Below are 24,625 nucleotides of genomic sequence, written 5' to 3' on the forward strand. Positions count from 1 at the left end.
TGTGCTCAACTGATATACATTGTAGGTAAATGTAGGCTTTACATGTCCTTTAATGTGGCTCACCCACCAACAAGCCCAGTGAAAAGGGGCCCAACAGGACCAGGGCTTACCAGGTTTTTTTTCTAGTCCAACCTTGAATTTGCACCCTGTGTGGGTGACAGTGTGAATATGCTGCTTGCTATCACCAAGATGGCTGTGAAATGAAGACTGGGTGAAACAGAGCAAACCAGAATAGCTTAGAATTGACTCTGACAAAGTTACACAGAGCTTTACTCCATTTTAAAAATGTTAGGGAAAATTGTTGTCAAAATGTATACAGGTAAATGTCGGTTAAAAGACAAATTCACAAAAGTGTCCAAAAACTAAAAAAGTGTCAGTTAAGTCAGAATTTAGGTAAATTTCTGTTTGTGAATATGGAGAAAGTGTTTTACACCAGTTTTACCACCTCTCTTACTCCAAAAAAGGCGCGGATAGAGCCTACACTCCATTTTGGAAAAATAGTACCATAAGAAAATGCTCCTGGCAAGTGCTAAGCTGCCCACATCAGGATGGAGCTCATGCATAGGTCTGGCGAGAGGCATATACTTTTTTTTGCAAAAATTATTATTATTATTATATTATTTCCCCAAACCAGAGTACAGGGTCTAGAAGAAGGTGGGGGAAACTATTTTTCTACAACATCCCTTCAAATCACAGTTTGTTTAGTCCAACATGGAGCAATATGCTTGTTATTATCCACCAGAAGGTGCTCCTCCAACTGTGTTAGAACAAGTTGTCTCCAGTAAAGGGTACATAGTAATTTATTTTGTATAAGATGTAATATGTGCCGTTAATTAATGACAAGAAAGCATGTTCCTTGTGTAAGAGCATGACCCTTTAGCTGTCACAAAACTACAACTTCTTTTATTCAAAGCTGAACCTAATTGTTCTGTGTCAGTTGGAGGTAGAGTCCTGCATCAGCTTGAGTACCCATGAAATACCCATAAAGTGGTCAGGTTTTGGGTGGAAAATCCCTTATTCCCTGAGTGGTTGGTATGCGGGCACCCTACAAGAGTAAAGTGTAGGTTTTGATTGGGATTATGCCCCTCCAATCCGTCTCATGGATAAAGAATTCTTTTGTATCCTCACTGATCCATCTCCCAGACTGATGTCATTTTCAGTCCACCATGACTTCACTTTGTTTATGTGACTCCAAGGTCGCAATAAAGTGTGCCATCTGCCAGTTTGGCTGGGCAGCAGGTCTGTGGTAGCTGCTAAGCGGGTAGGCATTAGGGTGCAAGTCAGTGGGTTGGGGTAGGGCATGGGTTCTACCTGGCTACAACTGCACAAGACTCTGCAGATCCACATGTCTGAGAGCCATATGCAGAAACATGCTTTCTTGTCATAAGTGTCACGTATCAGAAAGTTGTCCTCCAGCTGTCACAGTTGAACAATTGGAGCTTCTGGAGCACCATCATTGCAGATTTTAAGGGAGAAAGGGCTAGAAGGAGTGGAAGGAATTTGGGTAGATCATGGGTGATACTTTGACATAATGTGGTGTGACCAGGGCAGATCAGGACATGACATGTCGAGCATTTTTTTCATTGGGGCACAATTTTTATTGTTGGCAGGGCTTACCACCAACTGACTGGTGGGCTTGTAATTGTCGGAAAGCCCTGCCATTACTAATTGTAGGTCCATAAACTTTAAAATCCTGCTAAAATATGCCAAACCAAAAGAGACATCAACCTCCAGGGAACCATTATCTGTGATTTTTGGCCATGAGTCTGGAAGGCCAGTCCAGGCCCCTGCCGTGAGGCCTGGCAATTTGTGGATTCTGGCAAATGCCAGATGGCTGCTGTAAGATACCACAGTCACTATTAAGTGGGCTTCTGTGTACTTGAAATGCCAGGACCTATTTTGAATCGCAGACCTTCCTACCACATTTTTGGTATTCTAGACCAGTGATCCCCAGTCAGTTGTTCATGAGCAATATTTTGCTCCCCGCCCCTTTGATGTTTGCTCCAAATTGCCTCAAATTATGCAAGGAAGCAAGTTTAGGATGCACAGAGACACAGTTTTACATCTCTGTGTGGCTCATGAGTAAAAATGGTTGGGGATCCCTGTTCTAGACAATAAAACAAACGGGTGTCAGAGAAATCCTTATTAGCAGAAAGCAAGCAGAACACAAGTGGTTCTGGGCCTTTATTGTATGTATATTATGTATAACTTTATTTATAAAGTGCTACAAGGATACGCAATTACACACAGGGAAGTGTTATAATGAATACAATAAATAACTATAAATACACAGACATTAAGTGCCATGTGGTATGAGACACAGTAGGAACTACCTGCTCAGTAGAGCTTACAATCAAAGTACTTACTGTATTGACCTTTCATTTACTGCAACTAGTTATTATTAAAGTCAATCTTAAAATTATCATTACTTTTAAAGTCCGCACATTATGTGCCATTTTTTTTTGCTAACAAACCAGACCAAAACCGCACCCCCTAAACTTTGACAGGCTCTGACAGAAAAGCGGGAAACCGCATAAGAGCCGCCCTTCCGAACAAATCTCACTTCAATTGGTTGTCATTTAGTCGGGATTTTGGGCGCGAAGCTGTATATAAGTGCTATTGCCTGTTGCCTAGTTGATAGTAATTGGTTGACAAGCTCATGGTGGGCGGGGAGTGAGTGGGCTTCCAATAGGAATGTACCAAATGGGCTGGAGCGAAACTTCACCGAGGCGCGCGCTTTAAATGTCGCGGAGTGAGCTAGAGTGTCAGCGTGACGGCAGTGTTAGGGAAGATGGTGCGCACTAAGGCCGATTCCGCGGGCTCTTCTGCCTCGTCAGGCAGCTACAGGAAGGGTGAGCTTAGCTTTGTTTAGTAGGATCCTTGTTATTATCGTATCAATGCCCGTGTAATTGAGCTACAGAGGATTCTTATTGCTTAACTAAGAGGGTTAATTTGGCGGCGGTGGTAGCTTTGAAAAGTATCGAGAAGCCTTTAGCAGGCAAGGGGTTTTATCATTTGTAGCTGTGCAATATCCAGATGGCTGCGTGTGGGACATCATCTTCTACGGAGACGCGCGGGAGGTTAGATAGTTGTTTGGCTCAGGATCCTTGGGTCTGCTTCCGTATGGTACGCTTGTTTTGTGTAGTTTTAATTGGGCAGCGTTGTACGATTTACTAAACGAAATAAAAGCCTATTTTTTTTCTGTTTGCCCAATCATACAATTTTGGCGGACGCGCTCGTAGGCGCCGCCCCTAGAATCTGCCATAATGTCCGGTAGGCGCCGCCCCTAGAATCTGCCATAATGTCCGGTAGGCGCCGCCCCTAGAATCTGCCATAATGTCCGGTAGGCGCCGCCCCTAGAATCTGCCATAATGTCCGGTAGGCGCCGCCCCTAGAATCTGCCATAATGTCCGGTAGGCGCGGCCCCACAGAGTTGCCGCCTCTAAAATGTTTGGCTCATCCCGCGGCCCCCTGTTGGCGAATCCCCAGCATGCATGTACGGCAGCCTTAGAGCGACGGCTAAAGCTTACTAGACCCTTTACATTTCATCATGTCATGTAGTTCCTGTCTGCCTACCAACTTTAATGGAAGAGTACTCGTTCGTTATCCGTACACTATACTTACTAAACTATTTAGAATTATTTTCTTATACATTTGCCATTTTGTTGTAAGAGCTGATCCTGTAATTGACATGTGTTAAACAGAAAAGGTTTTTTGTTTTCAAAAGCACATGTGCCTATATACATATAACATCCAGTATATACTAGCAGTCTAACTCATGGGGGTTTTCATCTTGTAACAGCTGTTGCTGCCAGAGCACCAAGGAAAACATTTGGGAGTAGTTCCAGTGGTTCAAACCATGTGACTTCACCAACTGGAAAAAAATGTGAGTAGATAATTGATGAAGGTATAAAATATATAGTATGTGTGTAGACTTCATGATCCAGTGTTTCAGATAAGGACCCAGCTTCAAGAGCGGCATGCTTAAAAAAATAAAAAATTCTAGGGAAAATGTTACAGATGTTTGTATAGATATTAAAAAAAAAAAAAAAAAAAAAAACTGCACTCACTTATTTGAAAGTGTCTGGGTACATGTCATAAAACAGTAATTCAGAATTGGGCACTCTAAGGGGTTTACGATTATGGTGAGAAAGAAAATTAAACTTCCAATAATTTAGTCTTCCTTGAGGCCTTTGATGTTAGGTAAAATATCCTCTCTACATACTTTTAAGAAGGCTTATATGCAGGTGCTGTGATGGCATGCAGGATGTCTAGGTTGCAGCTGCACATCAGAGAACTAAGTGCCCTATCTTCCTCTCAGTGCTACTATTTTAAACATGAGCTACAGATCAAAATTTGAAGAAAATTATCAATCCCAATGAGCTGCCAATTGTTTCAAAACATAAGGTGAACAGTTTGTTTTAAGGTGAATATTTTAATCCTTTGCAAAGCAATTGTTCTGTAATGCTTTACAGTCAAAACTGGGGTCTGAGCATTAAGCCAGGGCCAATATGCTGACATCCTTGCTTCTCTGAATTATTCACATGCTGTTGACACACCTTAAAGGGGCTATCTGTACCAGGTGCGTCTTTGTCTGCCATAGATAACAATACCAACAGTCGGCCATTAATTTTTTTTTTTTTTTTTTTTTTTGCTGCTGTTTTACAAACGGTCTCCAGTCTTGGTACAACTGGTTGGATCGTTTAAAGATCACTAGCACCATAGTGTTATAATCTGACTAGTTTGATAACCAGAAGCACATTACCCATCATTCTTCTGATTCATTCTGTACTTTGAAATGAGATGCCAGTTGTATTTGGACAAAGTGCATGAGCTATTTTGTGTCGCTTTGCCATGGAATGTTCACCATGCATACAGCAAGTAATCACTTGGGTTTTTTTTTTTAGCTGAAAGTAAATATGCAGGAGGAAATCCTGTGTGTGTCAGGCCAACTCCTACCTGGCAGAAAGGTATAGGAGAGTTCTTTGGATCACCATCCACAAGTCAGCCTGAAAAGGAAAACAGAATTCCCTCTGATGATGAGGAAGCTGGTGGCAGTGGTGCAGGAAAAGCACCCAGAAAGTAAGTAGTTTGTGTGTGTGTTTTTTTTTTTTTTTTTTCCCCCCTACAAATAGAATTGTACCTAACAGTGTGATTCTATTTATTGTAGGTCCCGTCCTCTGCCACCAGATCCTTCAGAAGAAGCTGCTGACTCAGATGATGAGTGAGACTATGATCTGTACTTCCAAACAGGACTTCAGTTTTGTGTTGTATATTTGTAAATAAAACTTATAGTCTAGGTTTTTGTACATATATAATTTTTTTTTTTTTTTTTTTGTAGCTGTTTTCAAACTAACCTCAATTTTATTTGTTAGTTTAAGAATTTTTTTTTTTTTTTAATAAAAGACTAAAGCCTCAACTAAAGCAATGATATGCCTTTTTTTGTGTGAAAGGTTTGGAGCTGTGGGGCCTTGGTTGCCTAAGCACAGTAGCATATTGCACAAAGTGTCCGTATTAGCGAGTAAGGCCTGTTCGATTGAGAGAGGGTTCTTCTTCCATCCAGTATAGTCATAGGATGGGGAAAGGTGGTAGGAAAAATCTATTAGCTAGCCCTTTTTCTGTCCTTTTCACATGACAGGGGTTTAACACTTGCTGCCAAATGGCAGAGGGTATTTTAATATATTATATACCACAGCCAGCCACTATTTTAATGGACCTGAGGGGGGCTGTGTGGGTATCTGTGTACTTTATATGCCAAGGCCTATTTTGAATCTTAGTTTGAAACTACTCACTGCTATGTTACAGTCCAGGAAAAAACAATCATTGTCACATTTGAAAGGATTTTGCCTTGTTTATTGTTTGAGGTTAACTATTAAAGGAAGTCCCAGGCACCTTCTACAACATACATTAATAGGCAAATTTTAATCTGTACAACTTCCTTTAATTGTAAATGAAAAATCTGGTGTTGACAGTGCTCTGTCTGTAATATTCCTAAATGCCATCAACTTGGACATGTACCCATTAAAGGGATACTAATATAACCTTTTGCTACATTTTAAGAGGAGTAGGGCTTATGCTTGCTAAAATTGGACTTCTCAGTAACTTAGGCTGGATGGGCTCTAAAAAGGTGTGGCATGGTTTTTGGATAGAATCCTTACCACTGCTCCAGAGCCACTAGTCAGTCCTCCTTCTAAAGACACTAAAAGAAAACAGAACAGGAAGTAGGAAGGGGATGAAGCCCAGAGAGGAGGAGTCCTTTAACTGCTTAGTGTCTGTTCACTAGCAGCAGGATCTTAATCCCCATAGTGCCTATGTCTTCCCCAATCTAGACAAGAGAAATAGATTATTCTAGTAGTAGTTGGCATTGGTTAATCAAAATTAGTATATTGCTATTGTAATATATTACACATATTGCTATGTGTAAGTACCAAGGCTAATGCCACCTAGAGATGATTTGTGGCCTGCAGACAAAACCATTGCTTTGCCCTTGATTGCCATGTTGGTGTATACAGATAAAAGCGAGTATACCATCTTGCTAATCAGACACATGTGATGTAAAGGTGGCTTATATGCTATAAAATCCATTTGTTTTCAGCCAGATGTTGGTTGGGTAGGCCTGTCGGAGGGCCACATACACAGGCAGATAGGCTGCAGAAATCAGCAGCTTAAATCTGTCCTTTTGTGGTGCCTTCCCAAGGGACTAATGCAAATGTGATTTTTTTTTTTTTTTAAAGTGGTGGTAAAGGAATTTGCTAGCACCCATAATGGCTTAGATATCTATATGAAAGGAAAACAAACAATTTTTGGATTAGGTTAATATTTTAATTAGCAGAAAAAAAGCATAAGCAGTGTCAAGCACTTGATGACCCAATCACACCAAACATTAGTGCTGTTCCGGTCATCCTCTGCACATCAACTGAGGGTTCAGCTCACCCTCCCTGCCTGTGACCTAACACTGCTGGCATCTTTTGGCGCTCTAATTTATAGGCATGTGCATGACACGACCTGCCCCTTTTGTGGGCACTGCAGGGTGGGTCTGTAAATAGAAGGGAGTGGGCATGTTGAGGATTTCTTGACTCGCACATCACTACCAGACATATATATTCACTATAGCCAAAGCAATTCATTACAAACTGTCAAATGCAAGTTTGTATGTAGATACTAAATACTGGGACATTGTCTCATTTGTAGATTTAGTGATAGCTAATTAGGGATGGAGTGGGACGAAAGTATATGTCAGGACTTCTGAGACCAGAATATAAAAGTAACAGTGGCGGTACGACCTGCATTTTGTGCAAAGAGCTCCACCAAAACAGGTATTATTTATAGAAAATGGCATGGAATGCTCACATTTTATGCAAAGATGTCCTAAAATAGCCCCTGTACTTAGTTTCCTACTAAAATTGGCACCTATTTACTATGGACTTTGAGGGAGGAGCACCTATAAGTTTTTCCGGTCAAGCCCCAGTATAAGAAAAAGAGCCAGGACAGAAAGAAGGAGCGTTCATAGTTAGCGTCATTGTGGTTTGCTAGGGAGGGAAAGAGCTAAGTGAAACACTTGTGCAAAAGCTGAAAACAACACTGGGGATAGACAATTGACAATTCTGCTCATCAGGATATTAACTGACCACTCTACATGCCTGGGCCTGAAAACTGAACAGCCCAGTAGCCAGATAAATGACATTTTGAACATTTGCAAAACGCAAAGTAAGGCAACGTGTTTACTAAGGGGAAGTGTGAGTGCTAGTAAATTGGAAGTAGGCAGCACCTAACTGGGGATTGACACTGCAGTCTTGTCTCATGAGACTGCGACATGCCTGGCTGGGGTAAAAAAATCGGGTGATAGGCTCTGATTCCAGCAGGTACTGTTGGCAACCAGGAAAAGTGTCTGGGAGCCTCTGATAACAAGGAACCTCAATCTGCCCCTTGTCTGCACAAAAATACAGATACCCTTTAAAAAAAAAAATGGACCAAACAACTCAAGATAACTTTTGGTGAATTTTACCTATTGCTCTTCCTAAATTAGCCATTGTGTGCAAATCATGGCCCTCATTGTGTGCAAAACAGGGACCCTCAAAGTATTAAGAAAAGAGTTGCCCCCTGTTTGCACAAACTTTTTCCTTTCTGGTGAAATTGGAAGAGGCTTTGACAGGTGGTAGGTATTGTTGGCAACCAGGAAAAACTGTCTGGGAGTCTCCAGTGCCAATGTAAAAAAAAACAAAAAAAAACTAAAGATCACTGTTGGTACCCATTAAATTATTCTAAGTTAGCTCATATATTGGTCCTAAATTGTGAAAAATATTTTCCTTGTCTTGACATTAAACACTGGCTGACCTTTTTGGGCCCTGGAACTGCTGTGGTAACTGACAGGAAACCAGCACACTTTAGAGGAAACAGATGAAAAGATTACTTTTGGTCAATTTCACCCATTGTCTTCTCCTAAATCAGCTCTTGTTCTATCCCTGAATTGTGGAAAGCCCGCCCTTTGTTTGCACAAAAGTACCGGGATCCTCTGATGCCACTGTAAAACTCAAGATTGCTAAAATTCACCCATAACCCTCTCTTAAATTTGCCAATGTGTAAACAACCCGGCCCTTGGTCACAAAAATACACTGGGACAGGAAAACTAACATTTCTCAATTTCACCTGGCCCTAGCATACACAAAAACGCTCTACACTTTGGTTAACGTGGGAGAAGAGGCTCCGTTTGTGGCAGGTACAATTGGTAATCAAGAAAAACCTTTTTTTTCCCTGGCACAAGTCAGAACTCCAAGCAAAAACACAAAAGCTAATTCTGAAGAAATACTACGAGGTGGCGGGCAGCATGACAACCGACTAACACCAAAGAATGCCCTTTTTTGTTCTCAATCCCTAACAAAAGTAGGAGGCGCAAGCACATAGTGAGCTAACCCACCGCCACTCACTTGCAGCCTCTGATTGCGTGAAAGCAGAGATACGACGTCTCTGCTCGTCATTCCCACAAGGCGGCTACGTGATGCGTCACTGCGCTTCCGGGTAGTAGTGACGCCACAGTCTCGCGTGATGAGACTTGTGGCATCGGGATTTTCTGTAAGACAGGAGGCAAGAAGCTTGCAATTAACATCTATGCGGGACGTGTAAGTAGCGATTCGGGAGTGCGGGCTTTCTTAGGAAAATAAGGAGTGTCCAGTGAAAAGCGGGACTGTTGGTCAATATGTGGCATTGGCACGCTAGGGTGTATTAGTAACCGGCACGGTGGCTCAAATGGTGATTATTAGGGTTAATACTGGCTGTACTGTGGTCTCGGTGAATACAAGTGGGTTGCATAGAGATTTTGATGTAGGCATGGAAGCTTAGGGTGTTTAGTCACAGATACAGTGTGACCAGTTACAGGTATTGTAGCATCAGGGGCAGAGAAAGCCCTCACATCAACGCAACAGAGACTTTGACGGCAATTGTCATAAGGATTTTGAAGTGAAATCATCTTAATGCAAATCTATACATCTCTTTAAACCTGGAAATGTGTGGAGCTTCTGTTTGTAGTGTGCCGAATATTAGGAAAGTAGAGACTCGAGTTTTGGAAACAAAGGTAACACAAAACTGATTCATAACAGTTTATAATGTTTATAATTTATATATTGTACAACCAGAGACATACAGTAGTTTTGTCATGTATGTTATGCTTCTGTTTTGGCATTTAAGAAGTAAGCTTCTCTTTTTGTCCCAAGCGTTTAGGCTCATGGTACATAGGATGTATCAACATTTTTGCAAATTTTGGCCAGAAAATGCACATTTGACTTGTTTCGGGCTAAATTCTGCTTGTCGTTTGTGGTGACAGGAGGTTTCCACTGAAACTAACTTGCTACTAGGCAGGATTCCATACCAATTTGAGTATTTTCTGGCCAAATCCACCTGTCACCACTGTTGATAGGTAGCGTTCAATAAAACTTTTAACAAGCCCCTTGTGGGATTTGTCCATCAGTTAAATGCGTGTCATACCATTGTCTCTTAGAAGCCATAAGGGCTCTGACACATGGGGAGATTAGTCGCCCGTGATAAGGGAGATTTGTCGCGGGCAACTAATCTCCCCGTGTGCCAATAAGAAGTATTTTGCTAATTGGAATTTACAGATAATGTGTAAGTTTGGCATAGGTTATCCTGCACCTAGCATTCACTGGGACTCACATCAACACTGCAAACTTGATCCTGTAACCTATAGCAACCAATAAAATCTTTGCTTTAGTTTTGTACAACAAGTTACTGCCCAGGTGCAAATTATTATTTATATAGCGCCATCCTTTCCAACAGCACTTTACAGAGTAAGAGATGCAAATAAAAGAGACAAGTTACATATATAGACAAAATTTACTATTGCCCATTGTTAGAAGGCTGCAGGGAAAGGCTCTGCTCGCGAGAGCTGAGACTCTAAAAGGGGTGAAAGAAGTAAGACATACGATGAGGTTAAGCAGTACGGTTGTAGAGTTCTTTAGCTGGTATAGTAATGGTAAGTGCATAGTGAAAGGTGGTAACCATTGACCAGTTTGTGTGCTTGTGAAAAGTAAGGGGGATATGGGAATGATCAAGTTGCTGAGTGCTTAAGTTATAGGTGTGAATTTAAAGGTGGCTTATAATTGATTATCTTTAAGCCTGGAGGCTTTGACCGTGATTAGTTGGAAGGTGTTTCAGAGGGTGGGTGCAACACATGAAAGTCCTGGATGCAGGAATTAGTTGGAGTAATAAGCGTGAGAGAAGGTCATGTGAAAACCTGATGTTACATCTCGTGGTTTATTTGGTAGTTGTTTGGCGGCTCAACATTGTTGAGGGCTTGAAAAGTACAAGAATCTTGATGTAAATTCTTTGTATGACCGATATGGCCAGTGTTGGTAAATGAGCCCCACAGCCCTGTATACCTGGTTTTATAGGTGTCATCTTGCATAAATTTGGACTGAGCAGGTTTTTTTCGCAGGCGCTATGCAGGGTTTAGTATCTGGTCACATTAGTTTGACATAATTTCTTATTTCCACTGGAGGTGAACCCCTGTTAAGGAAAACAATTCTCTTTTGTTAAAAAAAAATGCTGGCTGTGAGTGATATGCCACCTGCACTATGAGGGAGCTCCCGGTAGTGGCAGCCATGTTGGGACACAAGCATGCAAATGAGGCTTAGTGTCCCAGCTTGCTTATTATTTGCTTGTAAGTGACAGCACATGCATAATGAGCGATTTGGGAGACCCATTTAGCACCCAGAGTTTTAAACATATAATTAGCAGAACATGGTATAAAAATAATTACATGTTCTGCAGGAATTGGTGATTGTTACTGCAATTTATTCCTTGATTGAACAGTGTTCATATCACAGTTGCACCCAGTTATGCTTGATTTGCCAAATTTGAATATTGTTTTTTTTGCCAAGTAAATTGGTCATTGCAAAGGCCTATTAAAACGCCACTATGCAAATCTAGATTTTGCTATTAATGTTGATTGTTAAATTTTTCTGGGTTGGAAACCAGGGTTGGTATACACATGCACATATTGATACTGTTTGCTCATGTTAGTAACCTACCTGAAATACCTGTCTTTTTTAAATATGACCATGAGAATGGATTATTTTTTGTGTTCTGTTATAAGAAGTAAAAAAAAAAAAAAAATGTGGCCCCGGCACTGAATATAATTAGCTTTTGATTTAATTGATAGTGCTGCTTTACTGTTTCCAGCGTGCAGTAGACCTCAACCTTGGATTACACTAAATCAGTGATTTTCAGTTCAATCCATACTTTGAAGGCTAAAATCTGTAACTGATTGCTTTCAGCCAAATCTAGTTATACAACCCATTATTTTAGTAGTTCCTATGTTGTGGCACTTTAATACTCCTGACAGCCTAAAGTGTAGGGCAGTTAAGGTATCCATACCTGTGACAGCCTAAATAGCAAGAAGATAGAGAAGCTGTTCTGTATACCCTACTTAATCTTGTATTGTACCATATCTGACAGTTTATGGCGGTAAGGCTTTCAAACATGCCTCAACCAGCTGATTTCCATAGTACATGAATATCAATAAGGCTGCTGTACATGTGCCTAAAATCATATAAAACTTTATTTTGTACATTATTATCAGTATAAATATGGCCATCTAGGGTGAAATTTGGGGTGAAAACTAATTTGTTGTCCTAGATACTGTTCGAACTATTAAGGAACAGCTCACACAGCTAACTATTCAAATGTTTGTAAAGGTTTTCTGAGGTATGCTACCTGACCAAATGCTAGACTTCAAAGGGGGGCTTCAGCTGAAAAAGTCTGAAATCCACTGCGTTACTGCCTCTGTAACCTTTGAAAAAAAATATAGGAGTAAAACATTTGCTTCAGTGGGGGTAGCCCTTAAAAAAGGGTTGTCCAAAAATACTGCAATTCTTATGTGTGTATTATAAGTGCTCCAGTTTTTTTTTTTAACAGCATTTACAATCAATTTTTTAATATTTATAGGTATAAATAGGTGTCTGTCAATATTGGTTTAAAGGCGTGTGAAGATTTTATTTTCCCTAAATCTTGTTTCCATGATCTGACTTCACTGCTCTAGTAAGGTTAAAAAACATTAATGGAACATTTATTTTTTTCCATAGACCACAATTTTTATACGTGCAGCCTTAAAAATATTATGTAAACCTAATTTTGCATTGTGCAGATTTTATCCTTTTATTGCTAAATTCTCAGTTTGTTTGCATGTTTGCTTTGGTGCCTGTTGTCAGAAAAGTTATTTTGAAGGCTACGTCAAAGGAACTATTCTGTTTATCTGTTCCAGGATTTTGTACCTTTATATGTACAGTGGCTTGCAAAAGTATTCGGCCCCCTTGAACTTTTCCACATTTTGTCACATTACAGCCACAAACATAAATCAATTTTATTGGAATTCCACGTGAAAGACCAATATAAAGTGGTGTACACGTGAGAAGTGGAACGAAAATCATACATGATTCCAAACATTTTTTACAAATAAATAACTGCAAAGTGGGGTGTGCGTAATTATTCAGCCCCCTGAGTCAATACTTTGTAGAACCACCTTTTGCTGCAATTACAGCTGCCAGTCTTTTAGGGTATGTCTCTACCAGCTTTGCACATCTAGAGACTGAAATCCTTGCCCATTCTTCTTTGCAAAACAGCTCCAGCTCAGTCAGATTAGATGGACAGCGTTTGTGAACAGCAGTTTTCAGATCTTGCCACAGATTCTCGATTGGATTTAGAACTGGACTTTGACTGGGCCATTCTAACACATGGATATGTTTTGTTTTAAACCATTCCATTGTTGCCCTGGCTTTATGTTTAGGGTCGTTGTCCTGCTGGGAGGTGAACCTCCGCCCCAGTCTCAAGTCTTTTGCAGACTCCAAGAGGTTTTCTTCCAAGATTGCCCTGTATTTGGCTCCATCCATCTTCCCATCAACTCTGACCAGCTTCCCTGTCCCTGCTGAAGAGAAGCACCCCCAGAGCATGATGCTGCCACCACCATATTTGACAGTGGGGATGGTGTGTTCAGAGTGATGTGCAGTGTTAGTTTTCCACCACACATAGCGTTTTGCATTTTGGCCAAAAAGTTCCATTTTGGTCTCATCTGACCAGAGCACCTTCTTCCACATGTTTGCTGTGTACCCCACATGGCTTGTGGCAAACTGCAAACGGGACTTCTTATGGTTTTCTGTTAACAGTGGCTTTCTTCTTGCCACTCTTCCATAAAGGCCAACTTTGTGCAGTGCACGACTAATAGTTGTCCTATTGACAGATTCCCCCACCTGAGCTGTAGATCTCTGCAGCTCGTCCAGAGTCACCATGGGCCTCTTGGCTGCATTTCTGATCAGCGCTCTCCTTGTTCGGCCTGTGAGTTTAGGGGGACGGCCTTGTCTTGGTAGGTTTACAGTTGTGCTCCTTTCATTTCTGAATGATCGCTTGAACAGTGCTCCGTGGGATGTTCAAGGCTTTGGAAATCTTTTTGTAGCCTAAGCCTGCTTTAAATTTCTCAATAACTTTATCCCTGACCTGTCTGGTGTGTTCTTTGGACTTCATGGTGTTGTTGCTCCCAATATTCTCTTGGACAACCTCTGAGGCCGTCACAGAGCAGCTGTATTTGTACTGACATTAGATTACACACAGGTGCACTCTATTTAGTCATTAGCACTCATCAGGCAATGTCTATGGGCAACTGACTGCACTCAGACCAAAGGGGGCTGAATAATTACGCACACCCCACTTTGCAGTTATTTATTTGTAAAAAATGTTTGGAATCATGTATGATTTTCGTTCCACTTCTCACGTGTACACCACTTTGTATTGGTCTTTCACGTGGAATTCCAATAAAATTGATTCATGTTTGTGGCTGTAATGTGACAAAATGTGGAAAAGTTCAAGGGGGCCGAATACTTTTGCAAGCCACTGTATGTTAAGGGACAGTTTCTAGGAAAAGAGAACAAGGATGAGTGACTGCAGCTTCAGATTTATTGTGAGTTTTGTCTAGAGAATCTGCATTTCTCCTTAATACCTAGTACAACACATTTAAAGGAGAAGGAAAGTGATCACTGGGGAGTGCCAAATAATAATGTGCCCAGTGATTATAATGGCTTACCTGATACCCCAGGCCGATGCTCCTCTAAGGAGATTAGGCGGCCGATATTTAAAAGCCTTGGATATAGGTCGTCTCCTTGACCGGCAGCACTGAAAATTTTGATCGGGCGTCTTTGAAAGTGCCTAAACATCATGACATTAATGCTGAATCGTCAGATAGGGGTTAAAGAATTCCTTGGTTTTTACCTGCATATGTGATAAATTGTCTCTTAACGTTAGTAGAGTGGATGAGCAGCGACCACCTTAACGTTAAGCATTTTTTCAATATACAGTAAAAAGTTTAAAGGAGAAGTAAAGGTTAAAAATTAAGCTTTATCAGAAAGGTCTATGTAAATACAATCATAAACAGAAAAGCTGTTCTGAGTCCTCTATCAAAAGAAACACAGGATTTCTTTTTTCTTTTGTGTATACATGTTCTTCGGTATCAGAATTCCTTCTCTTGTAAAAATCTTTAAAGTGATACTGACACGAAAAAACTACTTTTTAAAATATGAATCTGCATAAAAAGTTACCTATAGGTCATGTTGATCATTTTTCACTGTTAGGGCTGCTTTTGTGAGTAATTGTTAATTGAAGTTCCTAAACCTGACTGTTTTGCCAACCTGACTGTCCCTTCTCAGCCTGTCAGTTATAGCTTCTAATGCTAACAGACTCCTGCTGCACAAATATGGCCGCCCCCTCATAGAGAAAGATGGGGGATCAGATAGGAAATGTAAAAGCCTCAGGAAATACATTTATGGCAAAATTATAAAGCTCATGCAAAGACAATGTTATGAAAAATGTAAAAAAGTTTTAATTTCTGGTGTCAGTATCACTTTAAGGGCATGACACAAGTCTGCGCAGCTTGCTCCTCTCTCCTCTCTGCCCCTCCCTTCTCTGTCCTCTCCCTCCCTTCTACTGTAATTTGAGCTACCAGCAGCCAGAGCTGAATAATGGAAGTTACTGAGACCAAGCTAAAATGGCTGCTGCTATCTTTAACAAACAGATGGGGGCTCTAGTGCTGTTAACTCAGGTATGATGAAGCTTTCTACAGAATAGATAGTGTTCTATTGTGGCTAATCTATTGGGAAGGAACTGCACAAGAAGCTTTCCTTCGCCTACGGAAAAGCGCAGGATGAGTATTCACCCCAATGCTGACATTAGCTTTTTTCTTTGCCTGCACCCGGAACCACTGTATTTACCCGGGAGCAGGCACACGTGGCTGATATCGGCACTCAAACATAAGAATTTGCATTATAGAGTGGGATATCTACCGTGTTTACCTGCACCTGAGCCACCACAGTGATTCTGGGTGCAGGCAAATAAGAAAGCTAATGTCAGCGTTGGGGGTGATTCTCGACCTGTGGGAAAGAGCCATCCTGCGAGAGGCATTAGCCTTAAGGTTCTTTGTAAATGTATCAAGCAACTCTGTTATTCATCTGGCAGTATACATATGTATATGAAAGAGAATTTGTCCATAGCAATATAAATATGTAATCACCTCTTTATTTCACCCTTATTGGTTTTCATGTTATCTGTCCTACCTCTGTATTATCCCCATAGGCAGACTGCTCTGAAATTTGTGTGCATCAAGTTGTGAAACTAGTGAAAACCTGGTTGTGCTGCATGAGACATGCTTTGAAGCTTACTTAGTGTGTGTAAAAACACAGTTCAAGGGTGCCCATTTCAGGCCCTTCTTAAATATATTTTATTGAATTGACACATATTTTAAATAAATATATACACCTACAGTTTGGCTGATGGTGTTAAACTGTTTTGAGGTAGTGTCTAGCACTATTACCTATCTGAATCCTCGCTCCCCAACATTTATCGCTTGAGGGGAAAATAAGGTTGTCACATTTTGCTGGAGGCAATACGAGCTGGCAATGAAAAGGGGCTGGGTGATAATGTGTTAGAAGGGGGTGGGACATGGATGTGTGGGGTTCTGATGTTAAAAGGAGTGGAACTATAATGTAGATTAGATTAGTAATGGAGGGGTTCCAGAGCTGTTATAAAGGGGGAGATTAGCAGGAAATTGGGGAATTGGAATTGGGGCAGTCTGTAATTTGCGTTGTATCTGCCCCCAGAACTACAGGCAATTACATTATTGGTAAATTTGTGAACTCGGCTGTGGCTGGTATTTTACTGGTTAGGCCAGGGAAGAAGGGAGTTAGACATTTTTTTTTTTCTTACACATTTTTCATGCATGGGACATAAAATAGGAATCATTGCTATCTATCCGTATCAGCGACATTTCAACTAAGTGTAATATATATTTTTTTGGAAGTACTTGTAGTTTTTACATGTTGCGATCCGCTTGTTTGGTGAGGAAAAACGAGCGAATCTTCTCCAAATATGGGCACCTATGGTGGGTTGATATCGGTCTAATTCAATCGTTTGGCCCTAGGGCCAAATGGTAGAATTAATATACTGAGCATAGGCGCAGTTGTACCGAGGACTGCACCAATGAGCCAATGTGATCCCCAATCCAAAGGGAAAATCAAACCTGCCCTATTGAGATATGGACAATTTTAAGCCAGACGTCGGTAAAGTAGGCCCATCAGCAGTGCCCATACACAAGCAGGTAAGCTGCCAAATCTAAAAGACTTAAATTGGCATCTGCTTAAATCTGCTTGTGTATGGCCATCTTTAGGGGGTTGTTACACTGGGCATTTCATCGCACACTGGGAAATCTCCTTTCCCGTGGGTGATGAAGTGCCTAACAATACCTGCCCATTGTATATCCTTTCAGTCGTCACATGCAAAATACATTACTTGTGGCTTACCCAGGTAATTGCTCAAAAATGCCTCCTTCTGAATTTTTGGGAGATTCCCATGGATCAGCTCATGTAATGTTCTTTAAGGAAACTGAAAGGGCATGAATTGTTGGGCACTTTATTGCCTGTGGAAGAGGAGATTTCTTGTCAGATGCTGAAGTGCCCCATGTCAGCGCCTTAAGAATGAAAAAGTCTGCTAAAGTTAAAGTAAACCACTCATCCTTGATTTTTTAGGTTTTGGCACCCGTGCCCCCTCCCCAATTCCATACTCAAGGTACCAATTGTGCAGGAAACCTTTGGGCTACCATGTTTTGCTGTGCCGTGTCAGGTATCTGGCTCCCTAGAAGGCAGCACTGAGCAGGAGTCTTGTCCTGGATTCCACTGTGCATGCCCCAGTACTTTATGATGGGTGACATGGTATACACACAACATGTGAATTTGATAGCTTTTACCTTTTATTATATGCTTCTGTATGCATGCTTTGATAGCAGAAATGCAGTTTGTATGTTTCCCTTTGTAAACTGAGGCTGATTTACAAACGTGCAAATTTACTTCAGTGCAATAACTGTTAATACATGTCTTTCAAGCCTACAGTAAGACAGATAAATCTTTACTGGTAACCACACCTCGGGCAAATTTACCCTACATTACTACATGAAGCCCGCTAGTTTTGTTTTAAAAATGGTTTGCCTGTAGGCAGTCTTTAGGTTTTGGTTCAATGTGTATATCAGAGCACCAAGGAAACATACATGTTGAGATCAGCTGTTACACAATGACTTGTATGCAGCGTTCATATTTCAAAGCACCACCTCTGTGCCATTTGAGTCTTTGTGATGCATATCAGTATGCAGTATCATTTTGTGACTCAAGTAGTGTGAAACACAAAGGAGGGATTTAAAAAGGGAAATTACATATATAATCTTGCCCTATGTTTATGCATATAATCTTCTTGAATTTTGAGTTTAAATTGAGACATAGCAGTAGATAAAACTTAGAATTTAGGGGAACAGCCTTCTTTCTTTGCAAAGGCTGTATTAGATGAGCCTCTTTTTGTACTCCGGGAAATGCGTCACTCATTTAAGGTATTTGTAGTCAAGCGTGACAGGGTTCAGTACTCTGAGACAATAAAACACTAAACAACAGTTTACTGTAGCTAAGAAAACATTTGCTCTAGAAATTGTTTCTATAAAAGGGTGTACATATCGATTCCAGGTTTAGTACTCATACATGTTCTTTTATTTATTTATATATTTTTTTACTTACATAGCAGGCATTAGAAGTGATGCCTTATTTTAATAGTGCTAAAAGATTTGATTGCTTCTATGATGTGGGAAATGTTGCAGTTCCTTTTGTGTGCAGATTTGCTGTGGTTCTGCAACAAACCATTTCTTTGAACCTGAAGGGGTTATGTGCAGATCTGCTGTCCCTGATATCTTATACTGTCATGTAATATTAATACAATCTGGGGGCTGTTAAAAGGCTTATATTGATTTGGTCTTTTGTACACAAGGCATTTTCTCCTCCTCCACTCTAATCCCACCCCACTGTTCATCTTGGCAGTACTGTGTGTGTGAATGCTTTTGTTTTTGTTATGTGGCTCATGCTGTGCTTTCTGCATGCTGTCATAGTGTTCCTCATTTGGTGGATTCATGTGGGTTTGAAAATGATCTACACCCCCGCCCCGAGGAATACCCTCATTTATTCTCTGCTATTAATGAACAAGAGACTTACCTTACAATTTTTTCTTTTTTATTATTAAAGGCTAAACCTTGCATAGTGGATAACTAAGCAGGGGGTCTTTACCCTAGTAAATCTAGCTATCCATACACTGCACTCCTGTTAACCAAAGATTTCTGTGCATGTTGTCAAAATTGCCAGAGCTATATGTGGCTCACAGCCTGGCAATCCACCTCCTATTATCCTGTGAACGACCCGTACCATTTCTGATGTTACAAAGGGGGCAATACAGGTGCACTGCTACAATTAGAGGCTGCCGGACGTGGAAGCTGGGCAAAGTAGGGTTGCGGGTGGGGAGGGCGAATAGAAAAGCTCAGCCTGACTTTTATCTCTTACCTTTTACCCCGGCTGGTGAAAACCACACCAGCCCGGAGTAGCTGCTAGCAAGTGTTTCCTAACAGGAGCGCCTGCCTGGGATTTTTAAATTTAATTTTGAAATTTCGCATGGGGCAGCTATTCTTCATTTCCCGTGGTGCCACATTAGTGTAACCTGTGCTCTGATTAACTTGCAGCACAGTAGCAAAGTGTGACTAAAGTTTAAGTGATATCTCTTTTCCCCCAGTAGCTGATCAGCAGATCATTGGAAAGGTAGCAGGATAGCAGCTCCCAGTAGATATCAGAATAGCACTTAATAGTAAGAAATCCAAGAGTCTGGCTTGGTACTCCTCCAGTTAGGAGTAGGAGAAACAATAGGTTACCATCTGAAAGGTCAGAATCAGGCACAATGCACTGAGATGGCTGCCTACACACCAATATTACAACTAAAAAAAACATTTGTTAGTTGAACAACATTTTTAATGGTTGATTGAATTAAACACTATATTTTAGAAATAAAAAGTATACATAAAAATTGACAATCACTTTAAGCAACAACATTGATTGCATGAAAGGCTGTTCCCTCGGCTCTTTCAGCTCACTCAGCTGTTTTCACTGACTCCCCCAATGTTCGTTCCCTCCTATATGATACTAGGGGGATTGTCTTAATTCTAGTATCTCAGGGTAAGCTGATTTAAATAATCCGCAGTGCCTCTGTAATGCTGTGCCAACTTGATGGCTGCCCACACCATATTGGGTCACAGAGGATTGTCTCTCCCATCTTTTTCAGGGAGTCCTTGTACACGTACATCTATCTATCTATATGTGCACACAAATAAATATTCTTTCTTATATGGTTGAAAAGTCTATTCTTAAAGAAGAAGGAAACGTAAAAACTAAGTAAGCTTTACCAGAAATGTCTACGTAAATACAGACATAAGCAGTTACAGAAAGTTCAGAAAGTATGTAGAGTTCTCTGTCAAAAGAAACAGGATTTCTTATCTTTTTTTTTTTGTTTGTTTGTTCCTGTGCCAGAGTCTGTGCAGCTCTCTCCTCTCTCCCGTCTCCTGCTCCCCTCTCCCTTAAGAATGCTAAGAACTCCCTCCCCCCACCTTTGGAGTGTGTGATCTGAGCCATTCAGCAGGAAGCTTCCTCATAGTCTTACAAGCTGCACATTTACAGCAGTCTTTGGGGCAGATTTATGAAAATGTGAGATTAGAACGCAGCAAAGAGAAATTCACCCACTTTCTATTCATTCCTATGGGATTTTTTAGAAGCATACTTATCAAATGGTGAACAATAACTTTCATCGGTTGAGAAATATGCTTCTAAAAACCCCATAGAAATAAATAGAAAGTGGGTGAATTTTTCTATGGAGAGTTGTAACCTCACACTGATAAATCTGCCCCTTGGTCTTGGTGCAGGAGCGTGACATAATGGGAATTTTCTTTACAGAGCTCAGCATTTTTTTTTTCCTATGAGGCTTCTAATCATCTGAACAGGAGAATTATGGGGAGACTTAAGGGCACTATTGAGAGGACTGAAGGTATGCCTGCAGTTTGAGACAAACACTTTATTAGCCTTTCCTTCTGCATTAAAGATATGATTTTACTAACTTTTATTATGTTGTATATGGACCTGTTTTAAACAAATTTTTAATTGGTCTTATATTTTTATATGTTTTGAAGAGATTTGTAATTATTAGCCTTCCCATTATTATTATTAACATATATTTATAAACTGCCAGCATGTTTCACAGTGCTGTACATTATATGGGTACATACAATAAACATACAGATTTACATACAAAAAAGTGAGTTACAAAATGTAAATGGCGTTGGCCATTTCCTATTCAGGCCCTCTACTGTTTATCTTCTATTCTTCCATACCACTACCTGGGTGTTAGGGTAATTAATCAGTTGAAATTTTAAGCCTTTTTTTTTTTTTTTTTTTTTTTTTTTAACTGTTTTTGCCTCTTAAACCTTTAAGTGCCACAGAACAAAGAATCTACGGATAAAAGTATCTAAGTGTTACAGATTGTAGATTCTTCCCTCCCTGCTCATTCCCCAGCCCCTAGGCAATGAGCAGAGGTGGGGATCGAGCTGGCCCGTGCGATTGTCCAGTGGCCCCTAGGCAACAGCAGGCATGTGCAAACCTGTTGCCTGCACTCCCTGGACCCCTCAGACCGGATCCAACAGGACCATCAGCTTTAGTTGGTTCCTGCTTTTCCCTCCAGCCTCTGCAGGGCTGGATTTCATAACACCACGCCCCAAGACCTCCCCCTTTTTCCTTTTTTTTTTTTTTTTTTTGCCAATTCGAATAGCATATTCGCTGGGTGCACTGTGCAGTACCTTTTGTATGTTATTTTAGTGTTTATATTATGTTTGGTGGCGGTGTTGGTTTGTTTATTGATTTATTGATTTTGCATTGTTAGTTGTTTGTGCCCATGTCTGTTATATATGTATTTGGGTGCTTCTTTACGCAGCAGACCCTTGGTTTTCATATTTCAGAATTTTGATGTGGGGCATATAATGGCGTGAAATGCAAGCTTTGTCACAATTTTAAAAAATTTCATAATTTGCAGTAGAAAGAGGTATTTACATATTTAAGTCTCATGAGACTTTTCGAACTATAAACTATAAATGGTTTTCTATGGTCTTCATACTATTAGGGGGTTATATGGCACATAGTACACATACTGGTGATTATATTGCAGCAGCCAGTGTGTCAGATGTGAAAATTCATATGCACTCTATTTATCTGGCTGCCTCTGTAGGCCACATAGTTTTGCTAAATGTTTGCATGCTGGCGTCAAACTGTTCAGTAGGCCAGTGGCATTCTTATTTAGCATGTTTTATGCTGGAATGTTGTGGAATATGGGGCATATAATGGAGTAAATTGTAGGCTTTGAGTAAATTTTTTAGAAATCATATAAAAATTGCTACATTCAGCTTAGCTTTGCTGCTTGGTGCTTAGCTATACAAACACATATTTACTTGGCAGAATGTGTATTTTCTCAAAATATGAGGATTTCAGGGGTCCGCTTTCACCACACATAATTCAGGTAGTATCAATATATGCCATGACCTATATATGCACTAACTTCCTTTGGGGGTCTCTAAATGCCAGATACATTGTAATCCTATGCACAATGGGCATCAAACTGTTCAGTGGACCCTTGGCTTTTATATTAAAGGAACAGTAACATCAAAAAATGAAAGTGTTTTAAAGTAATTAAAATATAATGTGCTGTTGCTCTGCAAAAAACTGGTTTTTGCTACAGAAAAGCTACTATATAAATAAGCTGCGGTGTAGCCATGGGGGCAGCCATTTAAGCTGGAAAAAAGGAGAAAAGGCACAGGTTACATAGCAGATAACTAGTAGATAAGCCCCATATAATGGGGGTTTATCTGTTATCTGCTAAGTAACCTGTGCCTTTTCTCCTTTGAATGGCTGCCCCCATGGCTACACAGCAGCTAACTTATATAAACTATAGTAGTCTTTCTGAGGCAAACACACCAGTTGTAGCAATGCAGGGCAACAGTACATTATATTATTACTTTTATACACTTTCATTTTTTGGTGTTACTGTTCCTTTAAAGGAAAAGTAACACTAAAAATTTTTACTTAAAAAATCTATTCTACCCAGTCCCAATAATTGCCCTATCCTGCATACCATTTATTATTTTGAATGCTTTATTAGAAAATACCTGCTAAAACTTGGCTTCTGGTCATTTGAAATAAGGCGATATGGCGATGCAGGGCAGAATCCACTATGCGACGATCGATTGATTGATCCTAGCCTTCCTTCTGTATAGGAAGGAGTCTAGATATGTAGATGGTTTTGGGGGGTCAATGTATTTTTTTTATTGTTCTTTTATCCCACACAAATGCAGTAAATGTATTCTTCTGTAGTGGTTTGAAAATTTGGTAATTTGCTGCTGGGAGTTTTTGATCTATATTTTTTCTGGTGTAAATCCCTATATCATAAAAAAATAGCTTTTTTGGAGTTCCAGAAGTGGAAATACACAAAAATTCAGGCTCAGTTTTCCCAGGTAAATTAAAAATCCACCCCAGGAAATGCCCCTGGGGCACAAGTTAAATAATGATAATGTTTTCAGACTGGACACAATTACCAAAATGTAAACAAGCAATCTGAATCAAACTATCACATAAAAAATACTTGCCCAGATTCCGTTTACAACTTTTTGTTAAAAACCATATTTTACAAGTATGGGATGTATTATCCGGAAGCCTGATATCCAGAAATCTCTGAAATATCTAAAAGCCATATACAAGTATGGGACCCGTTATCCAGAAAGTTCTGAATTATGGAATGGCCATCTCCCATTGACTCCATTTTAACCCTTTGGCTGCCAAGACCGTAGCTCCTACGTGCTGACAAAAAAAGTTGCTAAGTGCCCAGCACGTAGGAGCTACGTTTCTCATTCAGCCAGCGCGTTCTCTGCACTCGCCGATCAATGCGAGTGCAGAGACGCGCTGCCAGCCCCACAACCCCCTAGGCAACGAGCTTACCGGCGCTGACGGTCCTCTCCCTCCTCCGATCGCCCCCAGACTGACCCAAAGTCGCAGCGACGTCATCAAGACGTGCCTGCTGCGTGGGGTATAAAAATCCCCTCTCTGGCGCCGCCCCCTTCACTCTTGGAGCCTCGTGGACCTGCCTGCAGCCCCCTGCGACCCTCCAGCACAGAGATCTGCCTTGCCTGCCTTTGAGATCTGCCCCCAGGTACATTTTTTGCACTATTACACACACACATTACACCATTTACACTAACTGTCATTTTTATTGCTGATTTTAATTTTTTTGCAGTTTCCATTTTTTTTTTTTTTTACACTTAAATACACTTACACGCACATATACACACCTATACACCCTATCACTTCTTTGCAAGTGTGCACACATACATATTTTTTACTTTTTAGCACATAATACGCTGACAGGGGGCTCTGTGTGCAAAAGCTGAGCTGGCAGGCGAGAAATCCTTATGCGCTATTTTCATTTTGGGGTCAGTACACACCGCAGACTTTGGTATATCTATGCATATTGGGCATCAAACTGTTCAGTAGGCCTCTGGTGTTCCTATTTGGGCTGATTTCCCTTTGTACGCAAGAAATTGTGTGAGATAAATGCGGCAAACTGCAACATTTTTATGCGATTTTCTGAAATGTCATAAAAACCACTAACTTTAGTAAAGCTTTGCAGATTGGTACTTTGG

At 40.5% G+C, this 24,625-nt stretch overlaps 2 protein-coding genes across 4 annotated transcripts in view; both read left to right on the plus strand.

The window, feature by feature from the left end:
- The first annotated feature begins 2,750 nt into the window (after positions 1-2,750).
- On the plus strand, positions 2,751-5,301 carry pclaf (PCNA clamp associated factor). The gene is made up of 4 exons (NM_001005130.2): positions 2,751-2,852; positions 3,803-3,886; positions 4,908-5,082; positions 5,171-5,301. The coding sequence occupies exons 1-4, from the start codon at positions 2,792-2,794 to the stop codon at positions 5,226-5,228; spliced, it is 378 nt and encodes a 125-aa protein (NP_001005130.1). The 5' UTR covers positions 2,751-2,791; the 3' UTR covers positions 5,229-5,301.
- Positions 5,302-8,141: 2,840 nt separating this feature from the next.
- csnk1g1 (casein kinase 1 gamma 1) overlaps positions 8,142-24,625 on the plus strand; it is an 85,178-nt gene continuing 68,694 nt past the window's right edge. Inside the window, exon 1 of one of the 3 annotated variants that reach the window (XM_031897808.1) lies at positions 8,142-9,116. The gene's annotated coding sequence lies outside the window, so the exon portion shown is untranslated. 3 annotated transcript variants of the gene reach the window in all.

The sequence above is a fragment of the Xenopus tropicalis genome, chromosome 3, assembly GCF_000004195.4.
Source record: "Xenopus tropicalis strain Nigerian chromosome 3, UCB_Xtro_10.0, whole genome shotgun sequence".
Classification (NCBI taxonomy): Eukaryota; Metazoa; Chordata; class Amphibia; order Anura; family Pipidae; genus Xenopus; species Xenopus tropicalis.